Below are 13,029 nucleotides of genomic sequence, written 5' to 3' on the forward strand. Positions count from 1 at the left end.
CATTATGGTCTACCACAGGGGTGGCCAACCTCTGGCTCCAGAGCCACATGTGGCTCTTCAGAGGTTAATATGCGGCTCCTTGTATAGGCACCGACTCTGGGACTAGAGCTACAGGTGCCAACTTTCCAATGTGCCAGGGGTGCTCACTGCTCAACCCCTGGCTCTGCCACAGGCCCTGCCCCCACTCTATCCCTTCCTGTCCTCTCCCCTGAGCCTGCCATGCCCTCCGTCATCCCCCAACCCCCCAGAGCCTCCTGCACAGCACGAAACAGCTGATCGGGTGGTGTGGGGAGGGATGCGGAAGGTGCTGATTGGCGGGAGGCGCTGGGAGCGGGCGGGGGGGAGCTGCTGACATGTTACTGTGGCTCTTTGGCAATGTACATTGGTAAATTCTGGCTCCTTCTCAGGCTCAGGTTGGCTACCCCTGGTCTAGTGGATAACACATGGATCAAGTGCCTCAAGCTATGGCTACACTGCAACTGGGACAACACACATGGGGATACCTGAGCTAGCTTTGACTGAGCTAGCTTGCCAAAAAATAGCAATGTCATGCAATGACACAGGCGGTAGCACAGGCTAGCCACCTGAATACATAGGTAAAGTCCACATACTTGAAGACAAGCCTGTGCCACCAGCCCTGCTGTTGTTGCTACTGGAATATGTGCTGCCTCACAACTCCCAGTAGCAGTGTAGACCTACCTTTAGAGATTAGAGTTCTATTTATGGCTGTCTCACAAGCATCCTATGTCACCTCTGGCAAATCATTGCAACTTTCTGTTCCTCAGCTACCTCATCTGGAAAATGAACTTGTGCACATTGCACCTAAGGCATGGGGGAGTTCTGATGGAAAATGCAAGGGAGGAGGCATTTTAAAGGATCCTGGAGTTCCCTGTCATTTTTAAAAATAGGCCAAAGCAGCATAGAGGTCAGTGAAGAAAGTATTAAATAATAACTCTTTTCCTCCATGAGTTTCATTGAAAATGAATTGTGTAGAATTTTATAACCAGTCTTCTACAGAGTGACTTAGATTAGAAAACACACACACACACACTCTAGATTGCTAGTCCACAAACCCAGGTGTTAATAATAATTAGCATTTGAAAATAGACTAGTATACATGTGCAATGATTGGTTAAGATTTACTTGTTATGTATCCAAATTATCTTGGGTTTAGGATTTCCTTCTGCTTTGCAAGTAAAGTAGACAGTATTCCCTGGGGTAACATCTGCATCCTGTGGCTCAGAAGTAATACGAGGTTTCTCTGTGAGAAAAAGGAATGGGTAAGAACAAAAGTGACACCAAAAAGTTTAATGCTGACTTTTGGACGGAAAACATAATTTTTCAACACGATTTAAAATGTGACTAGAGGTTTTGTTGGGAAAATGACACAGCGTACATTAAGCACCCGCTCTTGAAATTAGATTTGCTGTTGCGGGTCTTAAGTTTAGAAGTCGGTAAATAATTAATATAATTTGTTTGTTTAAACTAACTTCTGCCTATTACGTGTAAATTATCTTGTTTAGAAATTTAAAGGATGCTGTTTTTTCTAAAATACTCCACAACATTTGCATCCAGGAACCTATAATGTAAGTGATGTAATGTAATGATCCTTTTTTTAAGTTCATTGCTAAAGGCAAGGTGCAATGTTAGTTGTGAGAAAAGTGACATTTCTGACCATAATCTCCTCATGACTGATTTCTTGTATGGTACTGAGTATTTTCTTACAGCTCCACAAATAAGATAAATACATTAAAAAACAGTAAAACACATTAAATAAAATAAAAATATTTATACATGGGATGACATTGAAAAATGTCTTTTGGACTGAGCAGGATTTTTGAGACTATCAGTATTTCCCATTTTAAGAAAAAAGAATCTTTCATATACTGGTAGAATCTTTCAAAATGGAAAAGAAAAAAAAACAACCTTTAAAATGTGACCACTGTATTTTCAAGCAATTTACATAATCATACTCGTATATTATTCAGTATTAGGATCTAGGATCGGGTTAGTCTATTTTCCTATTTTGGTGAATCTATTTATGTATGTTCTTGTTTATATAGTCTGTAAAATCAAAACCTTTTTTAGTTACTTTAGAAGAGAAAATGCTTCAAGTTTAGGAAGAAAATGTGCCAGTACACACACTACAACTAGTCAGGAATTTACTGTCAGAAAATGCCCTTTTTGCACAATCAAAATCATTTTTCCACAGATAAATCCAAATGTCAGCACCTCAGCTGTCTGTCTGGAAGTGTCTTGTTAATTTCACTTTCTGCAGGCTGCTGGCAAGCTCAAAAAAATCAGTTTCAGTTCTCCCAAAATTAATTTTTTCTGAAAATTCCTTCCTGTGCAAAAATTTGCAGTTTTGATTTTTTGTCATGATTTGGGATGATTTTTATTTCAGAAACACACAAAATTGATCATGGGAAGGGATTTCAGTTCCTAGTCATATCTATAGTACACAGGTTTATGTCTAAAATAGCAGGACATCATGGGCTCAGGTTACCTGTAGATTATTATACCTGTAGATTTTATACGCACTGTTAGTAACATTTTGCAAGCATTTGCACTAATGTTAACTACCTGCTTATTTAATGTAGTTTACTGATTGTAAAACCTGTACATGAGAATTTTCCTCTTTCAGTATTACAGAAATATATTGGCTAATACATTACATTGCATTGATGCTTTCAGACATAAGCTTCACAGCCATGAGACAAACATACACATTTTAGTCAATGTAAAGCAGAATGGGTCTTAATCAGAGTTGTCAAAAATTTTGAACAAAAGCTTGTTCAATTTTTTTTAATCAAAAAATTGCCTTCACAAAAAGTCAATATTTTTTTTAATTAAAGAAAATATCAAAATCTTACATTTATCTAAAACCAGGTTTTTGGAAAATGAAAAGTTACAATGACCATTATGATAGTGTTTTCAATAATGTTCTTTAAAAATTATGAAAAATGTGGTAAAAACCAAAATTATGTCCATTCCAAACCCTTCAGAATGAAAACAATTTTAAAATATTTTCCCAAACTAGTTTTTCATTCAGCTTCCTTTTGTAGTAAGATACCTAGTAGTTGACACTGGTATTATATTAACCAGCCTGTCAATGTAAAGTAGTCATATCCTACCACAGACATTTTGTAGAAAACTTTCATTGGCTTAACACGGATTCTATTAGAGTATGATAGTTGAATATAGCCTAGAAAGGCTGTAGTTAAGACTGACACTATATTGGCACTAAATTCATGAATATGTACAGTCTGGTTCACCGTAGAACAAAACTCCATAAAATGTAATATTGTCATGTTCATTTCCCTCTGGCTGTGATATTTGCTTCCATGACACCCTGTGATAGTTCACAATTATAGAAGATCTCTCTCTCTCATTCTGAATTACATATTTCAGTGCATGCAAAGGAGGAGGTGGATGGAAGAATATGCTTTGGAAGCAGAAATTTTAATTAACATTTTAATATCCTGAAACAGTAAGTACCTTAAAACTCCCATAATAAAACTGGGATGTCTGGTCACCTTAATCTACCATAAAAGCACACAGAAATAATGGGCATTACATTAGACTACACTGCTAATCACTTAACATTTTACATTAATTTAATTTGAATATAATTGAGTTTTTGATTAAAGGTTTCAGAATCCTTCACTTATCAATTAAAATCTAGAAGTGACAGATGTTCAGACAGACATTACTATTTTCACAGTAAATTTTCTGTAGCTTTCTCTGCTGCCTATAATCCTTCCATTCATTTTTTTCCATCGCTTAATCACATCTTTTCAGCCACATACACGAAGTCAGACTCCCAAACTAACCTAGACAAATACATCTTTAAAAGATAGTATAGTTAGACATATTTAATTCAAAATCAATAAATCTAGTTATCTTAGTACCCATAGACACAAATTCTAGTTTACATTGCACCAAGGAGCACCCTAGAGGAACCATAGAGTTGAAATGGGTCATTCAGATTCTGCTTTCTATTAAGAGTTACAGAGAGACCATTCCGAGGGACATAAGAACACAGTGCTCATGGAGGAATTCTGCACCACTGCATGCACACAGAATTCATGTCCCCAGGAAATTTCCTTGCTTCCCCACAGAAAAATGACTGACAGGGAAGCAAAGGGAAGCTGCAAGAGCAGTCACAGGCCCCTCCCCAGTAGTGCAGGCATATAGTTTGGGGCACCTGGAGCAGCTAGCGGAGTGGTAAATCACGGTGGTGGGGGATGGCTGGAAACGCCCCAGCTAGTTGCTCCTACCCTGTGCTGGACTCAGCTCCTCTTCCCATGCAAGGAGCATCTGGGGCCAGGTCAGATCCACCCCTAGAAACCTCCCCTGACGGCAGGAAGATCTGCACCACTCCATCCCCCAATTCCTGACTCCATCACTCCACAGCCGTGGGGGAGCGCTCACTATATGGGGAGCTGCTCCCCTATCTTCTCAACTGCCATGCATCTGAACCTCCCCCCACACACAGATCACTCTGCATCCCCTCCGCTACCGTACCCAGAACCCAACCTTGCCAAATCTCACCTTCTGCATCCGGACCCCCACCCCTGCACCCAGACCACCTCCTACTGAGCCCCCCTGCACTCAATCCCCCACTCCACTGAACCCAATCAGCTGCACCTGGACCCCCATCCCACCAAGCCCTGCTTCCTCAGCACCCAGACCCCCACTTTTCTGAGCCCCATCCCTCCCACACCCCAACCCCCTTTGCTGAGCCCCAACCACCTTCACCTGGACCCCACTGCAGAGTCGAACTCCCCCTGCACCCAGAAACTGCTAGACAGCCCCTGTGCATCCAGATGCCCCCCTAAACCTGATAGTGAGCCACCCACACTCAGATTGCCTCATACAGAGCCCTGGATTCCCCCCACACTAAGCCCCTCCACACTTGGATCTTGTTGAGCAGAGCCTGCTCGCCCCACATCTAGATTAGGGGGCAGGGATGGGCATGCATGCAAGACTTGGACCCCTCTTGCTTGCTATCTTGGTGTGCCTGGAATAGAGGGCAGGGCCCAAGGTGTTTCTGGGGCAGGCCTGGCCCTTGCGCTGTGTCTGGGTTGGGTGCAGCCTCACTGCTGAGTCCATGTCCTGGGAGTGGGCTGCAGGGTGATCCTCCCACTTCCATGCAGCCAGTGGCCCATGCTCCCCAGTGCCATGTTGGAGACCCCACATTTATTTATTGACAAATAAAATTTGCAGTATTTTAAAATATTGTGCATACAATTTTTATTTTTTGGTGCAGAAATCCCTCAGGAGTTACACAGGAATTGTATCTGAACAGAGTAGTGGTTCCCTATCTGGTATCCTGAATCCAGGGCAGGGCAGGGCAGGCTCAAGGCAAGCAGGCGCTGCCGCTGCGCGCGCGCGCCGCCTTCTTCCCCGCCCTTCTCGTCTTCTCCCGGCGCGGCGGGGGGGGGGGGGGGCATTGGGGCCGCATGCTCTGCGCTGCATGCCCCCGGAGCCCGGCACCGGGCGCGCGAGCCGCGGATGCGCCGTCATGCCGGAGCTCAGCCCCGGGAGGAGGGACGGGGACCCGCCGCGCCGGGGCACGCGGCAGGTCCGCGGTCCCCGTCCCCCGGTGGTGACCCCCGCGGCATGGCGCGGCGCTCACGACCCAAATGCAAATCCCGCCCCCCCGCCGCGCCTGCCGGGCGCTTGGCCCGCTGGTGCCTAGAGCCACCCCTGCCTGAATCAGACAGCAATCAGTACCAGATGCTTGGGAAGGAAATGCAAGGAACCCTGTAATGAACAACAATGAAATAAACTGCCCATAAAGGAAGCTACTTCCTAACCACAGATAGTTGACTTTTCTCTGAGGCTTGGTATTCTTGGAACAATGGAGTAACTAAGGTCCCCAATATTATCAGTAATTACTATTTCAGAATTGCCCAGGCATCAAGGCCTTTTAGAAAACTAGAAGGCTAAGAGAATTAAAAAAAAATAAAAATCAAGGTGCAATGGGCTAGATTTCTTCAATTGTTTGAAGAAACTCAGAGTTACTGCAATCTTTCACAAGAATGTACTGCTCTTGCAACTAGCAACTTTCCCTTTTTCCGTGTCTGTGAATGAATGAATTGAAAACATATTAAATTAATATCGAACATTGATGTGTTTGATGTGCCAGATACAGTAGTAAAATGGGGAAACTTGATAGAATGTAATTTTGTAATTAAAATATGTATAAAAGAGAAGTCAACTAAGTGATACAGCTCTGGGCAAAATACTGTAAACTTTAATGATAGGGTTTACCTCATGGGCACTCTGGGTAGGTGTTTATTTTAATTAGTTAGGAGTGTTAATCAGATCCTGGGGCTAATATAATTTATTGGGAAGTAGGTGCCTATTATAGATCAATTGGGAAGGAGACGTGACTGAACTGGCATGTAAGTAATTGACTAAATTGTTTTGTGATCAAGCTTTGGATTGTTTTTCTTCTGCATTAGCATTGCCAGAGTTGACAACCAGTTGACACAAGTGAAGATCTATACCAGGGGTCGGCAACCTCTGGCACGTGGCTCACCAGGCCGGTTTGTTTACCTGCCGTGTCGGCAAGTTTGGCGGATCGCAGCTCCCACTGGCCGCAGTTCGCCACTCCAGACCAATGGGGGCTACAGGAAGCAGCACGGGCCGAGGGATGTGCTGGCCGCAGCTTCCCGCCACCCCCATTGGCCTGGAGCAGCAAACCGAACCTGCGGATGTGGCAGGTAAACAAACTGGCTCGGCCCGCCGGGGTGCTTACCTGGCGAGCCATGTGCCAGAGGTTGCCGAACCCTGATCTATACTGAGGAACAATTAGTCAAAAATCTAAACAAAGTCAACTTCCCATCATAGTGATTGTGTATGTGTTATTTTTACTATGGCTGTGTGATTTAATTCTAAAAAATTATATGGATCAATTTGTTTTAGTTTGTTAGCCAAATCATAGTCTAATATTATTTTTGTCTTATTATATCTTATACTATTAGTTGCTATTGTTAAGGGTATTTAATAAACTCTATAAAACTACATTCAACCCTCGAGTCACTTTCTTTAGTTAAACAATCAAGATTAAAAGAATCCTACAAAAGGTGTACAGGTAATCAGTTAAGTAGCTGTTTACTGCTTTGTTTTATACTGTCTTTCTTACAAGATTTTATTTCTACCAAATGAAATTGTGAATAAAATGTTACTGCTTAATATACAAGTCTAATCCTTTTTTAAAATCTTGTTATTTTGTCTCAGTGTTATCTTGTGCAAAGAGTTCCACAGTCTATCTTGTAGCACCTTATAGACTAACAGACGTTTTGGAGCAAGAGCTTTCCTGGGAAGTGGGTATTCACCCACAAAAGTTCATGCTCCAAAACATCTGTTAGTCTATAAGGTGCCACAGATCCAGACTAACACAGCTACCCCTCTAATACTTGACAGTCTCTCTTATATACATTCTGAAAAAATATCTCCTTCATCCACCTTAAATCCAATGCCTTTTAATTTCATTGGGTGTTTTCTAGTTCTTGTATCATATTATTATTATTATTACTATTATTATAAGTAGGCAGTGCTTTTCTGCCCTTCATGTTCATATGTGCCACCATGACCAGACAATGGCTCCCCGTGCAAATTATTCCTTGTATTACTATGAACAGGTATTATCATGGTGAAGGAGGGAGGAAGAGATGGATGGACAGACAGACAGAGAATAACACAGAGTGGGGCTTTGGGGGATGCTGGCCCCAGCCAGTATACCAAAAAACATTAATGCTACGCTTGAACTGCATTATTATGCCTATTTGCAAGAAAGGATGAATTCATTCTCTTTCCAGGTATCTTCCAGCATTTGGTTCACACTTAGAAAACAATACATAGAGAAATTTGTTTATCTGAATTGATTTTAAAACATGAAATGAAACCATGTCTTCAAACTGACATTCCTTGATAGAAAAATACAATCCAAGATATAACTTTCCACAGAGAAATTAAGTATCGTCGCAACCTTAACTGTGGAGTCTTTACTGAACAACATCTCTCTCTACACACAGAGAATTGAAGACCCTACAAATAATTATTGATGTCCTGTTCTTTACTCATTGTTAATAATCCCATTTAAAGCATTGTGCGTATGGAGAGGCAAGTGTATAAATCATTGCAGGATTGGCACCTTACTGTATAAACAATGTTAACTCGGACAAAAATTGATCCTTGGTGTTTTTGAATGATAACACATGAGAACTTTATTAATTTTCACACACACCATAACAAATATTCCACCATACAATGTACTTCATGCCTTTATATTATAAGTACAGTTTAGATTTCTGTTTTTATAATATTCACTAGTATAGTTGATTTTAAAAAAATGAAGTTGTAGTAATATAAGATTTCACTACAACCTATTCTATAAAATCTTTGCAGAGAAATGCAGAGAAACTATTTCCTGCATGCTAATTATGGAGATGAATATAGTCTAGTTTAGCAAGATTCTACTTTAAGTTGTATTCTATGGAGGGGAAAAAATGATCATAATCAAAGACTTCAATAGTTCTTCATTTTAAAGACCTGACTAAACCAAAAGCACCCATATTTTTAAGTATTTCAATAAATTTTCATGAAAATAAATAAATGTAATTTATTTTCCATAATATATAAAAATAGATACCTGTAGGCTGAAAGCCAGAAGACGTACAAACAATTTTCTCTCCAAAGATGCATGCAGCCAACTTAACTTACCACAGTTGAATTCTTCCACTATTACCGATGCAATAGACCTGCCGTGAAGTCTCTTGGGATATTCACAGGTGGCAGCAGCTTGAGTATTTCCATTTCTGGTATATTCTTTTATTAGTTCAGCCAGCCACATTAATTCACAGTCACAAACTAAGGCATTAGAGTCCAAGCGTCTGTGCATACATGAAATAAAAACAACTGTCTAGAATGTACATTAAATGACATGTCACCAACTGGATTATATTTAACGTAACTTTTACTATTTTAATGCTAGTACAGTTCCTTCAAAATGACTAATCTGTGTGTGTCCACATACATACACACACATACACACACATACACAGTAAAAATCTTTGGCTTGTTACATTTTGCATTTCCTTTCTTCCTGCTTCCCTGCTCAAGATTACAATCTATTCTTCAAAAATGATTTGTCTTCCATATGTTGGCATAAAAAGGTAATCTGCCTTTCAGCTCCAGTATAATTCACTACAGAATGTTAATAGCCACAAGGTGCAAATATCCATTAGAAAATCTGGCTATGTACAAGAAGGGGTCAGCCATAGCTGAGGGGGGAGGGATAGCTCAGTGGTTTGAGCATTGGCCTCCTAAACCCAGTTAGGGATATGGGGCAAAAATCAGTATTTGGTCCTGCTAGTGAAGGCAGGGGGCTGGACTTGATAACCTTTCAAGGTCCCTTCCAGTTCTAGGAGATTGGTATATATCCTATTATTACTCAGTACACTACAGAGAAAAGTGGATGTATGGATCACTTTCTCTCCACACCAATACACAGTTGCAATATATAATCTGTTTCGCAGCACTTCAGTGACAAAAGGAATTTGTTGTGTAGTGTCACAGCTGGGTGCAGCAGCATTTCTTGGCAGGGTGTCGGGAGACCCAGGTGTCCTCAGGGACTTCTTACTATACCTTACACCTTGCTCTGGCCCCAGTTTGGCATAGCATAACATGATTAAGACCATTCCTACTCCACTGGAAGCTTTTGCTGAAGTTCCATGGGATTCATGTGCATGTTTAAAACTATGTATGTGGCTTAACTGCTTTGCTGGGTCCTCTAGAAATGTGCTTCCACTCCTTCCCAACACAGATCCACCTAACTGAACCTCCAGATGACTCATTTTAGTTGTAACTAATGGATGCCTTTATTAAAAAATAAAATAAAATAAAATAAAGCTATCTGATTTATCTATGTGTTGGTTTCACTTATGACAACCACCTCCTGTTCAATGGTCAAGAATAAGGCTTGGCCCTAAAAGTAACATTAATAATGATGTCATTCAAAAAACTCACACTATTTAAAGTCAGAGGCAGCCAGGAATTTGAAAACTAAACTCTTCAGGTCTATTACACTGTCAGAAGACAGGATATTGGGCTGGATGGACTTTTGGTTTGACCCAGTATGGCTATTCCTATAATCTTTAAAAATGACATGACAGAACAAACAGCCATAGACATTGAAATGTGCAGTTGTTTTTGTAATGTTTTCATGATGCATTCAAATACTATCTTAGAAACAGAGAAAACATGTATACATTTTATGTTGGGTATGTAATATTTCTGGGATTCAATTTTCACAGAATAAAATTTTTAAAAGGCACTTTTTTCTTACCCATACCTTAAAAGAAATATAAATCACCCTTGAAGTAACTATTTGGTTATTAGTGTCAGACGCTTGCCCTTAACCTTCTATCATCACACCATACATTCAGAGCCTGCTACACTGTATTTTAGATTGTTCAACTGCAAGGAATATGTCATGATGATGAGGTCAACTGCTATAACTTGAAGGGAATATTGATTTCCATTTATTTCACGTACTTAAATGACTTCCATTATCTGAGTGCCTCCATAACTTTAATCTACTTATCTTCACAACATCCCTGTGAGCTAGAGGAATATTATCTCCAGTTTACAGAAGGGGAGCTGAGATACGGACACTGAGGCTCCTAGGTCACAAAAGAAGTCTGTGGCAGAGCAGGGTATTGAATGTTGGTCTCCTAAGACCAAGGTTAAGGCCCTAACTAATGGAATGTCCTTCTCCCCTATCCCAACCCCTACCTCCACAACCACACCACCTGACGTATACTAGTAACTTACGTCAGTATACCGACGTTGCTCAGGGGGTGGAAAATCTTCCCCTGTGAGCAACGCAGTTATAGCAACCTAACCCCTAGTGTAGACAGCGCTATGTTGATGGGAGGGCTTCTCCTGTCGATATAGCTACCGCCTCTTTGTGGGGTGGGCAAAGCCCACCCAACAGCGTAGGCAGTGTCTTCACTGAACTGCTACAGTAGCACAGCTGCATCAGTGAAGCTGTGCTGCTATAGCATTAGTATATAAGGGTAGACAAGCCCTCTCTCTCGTCTTTAAGGGATGCTAACATGTTCAGGATGATTATAGTAGCTTAGCCAGTTATTCTATAAAAACCATCCCCCCTGAAAGCTATTTTTCAAATGGTTCTTTTCAGATTAAAAGGTTGTGCTTTCTGAAGGTAAAAAGATTAAGCCTATAAACACATTTAAAGTGCCTTTCTGTAACAGTGTGGCCCTTGAGGCTCTCCCTCTCTCTTTCTCTGTCATTAGCTGCCCACCAGGAGTAGCAGGCTTACTTGCTTTGCAACTGTTTATTTCTGAGTTTCAGAATTCTGGAATCAAATACAAAAAAAAGTCAACTAATAGGGAGTAGGATTTTTCTGAACCTCAAAAAGACTGAAAAACAACCAAACAAAATATTCCCCTGGAAATGATTTCAATGTTCGCTTTTTCTGATCAATATTGTAAGCTGGCAATTGGCTTTTGTGTAAATGGCACTTTTTGTTCCAAAACGCTACAGAGAATAGTCTCACCTCAGTATATGTATATAGTTCCCATTATCACCAAAAGGAATCACACTCACATATTGACAGGAGAATAGGCCCCTATGGAGGTATTAGTAATACCAAGTTATATGAATCCTCAATTTTTCATTTTTTGTGATAGCAGCATCACACACCTAGAGCACACTGATGGGCCATATGGTGTTGGTGTTCTCTTTTCCTTGTTGTTCTTATGTTCCTAGCTTTTGGTAAGGAGCAAGCTAAGGAGCGAAGCTGTTTTTTACTTCTGTAAGCTTTAAGGGTATGTCTACACTGCAATTAAAAACCCATGGCCGGCCCGTGACAGCTGACTTGGGCTTGTGGGGCTCGGACTAAGAGTCTGTTTAATGGCCACGTAGACGCCCAGGCTCGGGCTGGAACCCAGACTCTAGGATCTTGTGTGGTGGCAGGATCCAGTGCTTGGGCGGCAGCCTGAGCCAGAACATCTACACCACAATTAAACAGGCGTGCAGCCCAAGCCCTGAAAGCCCATGTCAGCTGGCACGGGCCAGCCACGGGTGTCTAATTGTGGTGTAGACATACCCTCACAGTTTCAAGGATAAAGGTTAAGACAGTAAAGTTGTGAATGTTTTCTCTTTGGCCATGATTCAGCAAACTGCTTTGACAACTACTGAATTTTAAACCTATCTTAAAGCCCATCATCACTTACTTAACTTGAAGCATCTACTTGTTCACTGAGACTTAAAGACATTTGATTTTAAGCATGTGCTGAAATACTTTCCTGAATAGGGATGGACCTAAGCATGTACTTCAGTGCTTTGCTGAACTGGGACCAATTTGCCAATTCAAATAAATCCTTATGGCCTAGAGACTTTTTAGAACCTTGAGCCCAGTCCTGGTGCCATGGAAATAGGTGGCAAAATTCCCACCAAATTCAAGGGGGGAGAGGATTGAGCCCCTCAAGCAGGAATTTCCACATCTGGTTTTGGAGACATTATGGCTTAGTAACAACAGTTGAGGAACAAACAGCAAAATTAGGGGTTAAATTTAAGTTTTGAAGTCCCACACCTGTAGCTTGCTAACTGATCATGAGATGTGAAAAGGAAGAGGAGGATGTGCAACAAGAAAGGAATACGTGAGGCTCCAAACTCTCTCTGTAGGAAAAAATGTATGTCCATTTGCCGACCAAATAGGACATGGAAGAACAGAATGCATTATATTTGCAGGCATATAAAATTAAATGGACCATTTGGTTCTCATGTCTACAAACAGGTCATCCATTTCTATTAACCGAGAATCACCAAATTCTGTTCTGATTTAGCCTTAATTTCCCTTATTCTATATTTAGTAGCTGCTATCACATTCCTTCCCTTCTCCTCATTTGCCTTCTCCTTCATTTCTCATTCTTCAGCCTTGTTCTCCCTTCCCCGCCTTTTCTTTCAGCCTTGTGTCTTATGGAATTT

General features: G+C 41.1%; 1 protein-coding gene across 2 annotated transcripts in view; it reads right to left on the reverse strand.

Moving 5' to 3' along the window:
* PXDNL (peroxidasin like) overlaps positions 1-13,029 on the reverse strand; it is a 299,709-nt gene that overhangs the window by 112,892 nt on the left and 173,788 nt on the right. For both annotated transcript variants that reach the window (XM_039527937.1, XM_039527936.1), the window contains exons 7-8: positions 8,737-8,906; positions 1,144-1,261 (exon numbers count right to left, since the gene is read on the reverse strand). In XM_039527937.1, coding sequence (XP_039383871.1) covers positions 1,144-1,261; positions 8,737-8,906 — 288 coding nt within the window. The remainder of the gene's footprint in view (positions 1-1,143; positions 1,262-8,736; positions 8,907-13,029) is intronic.

This window comes from Mauremys reevesii, linkage group 2 (genome assembly GCF_016161935.1).
Source record: "Mauremys reevesii isolate NIE-2019 linkage group 2, ASM1616193v1, whole genome shotgun sequence".
Taxonomy (NCBI): Eukaryota; Metazoa; Chordata; order Testudines; family Geoemydidae; genus Mauremys; species Mauremys reevesii.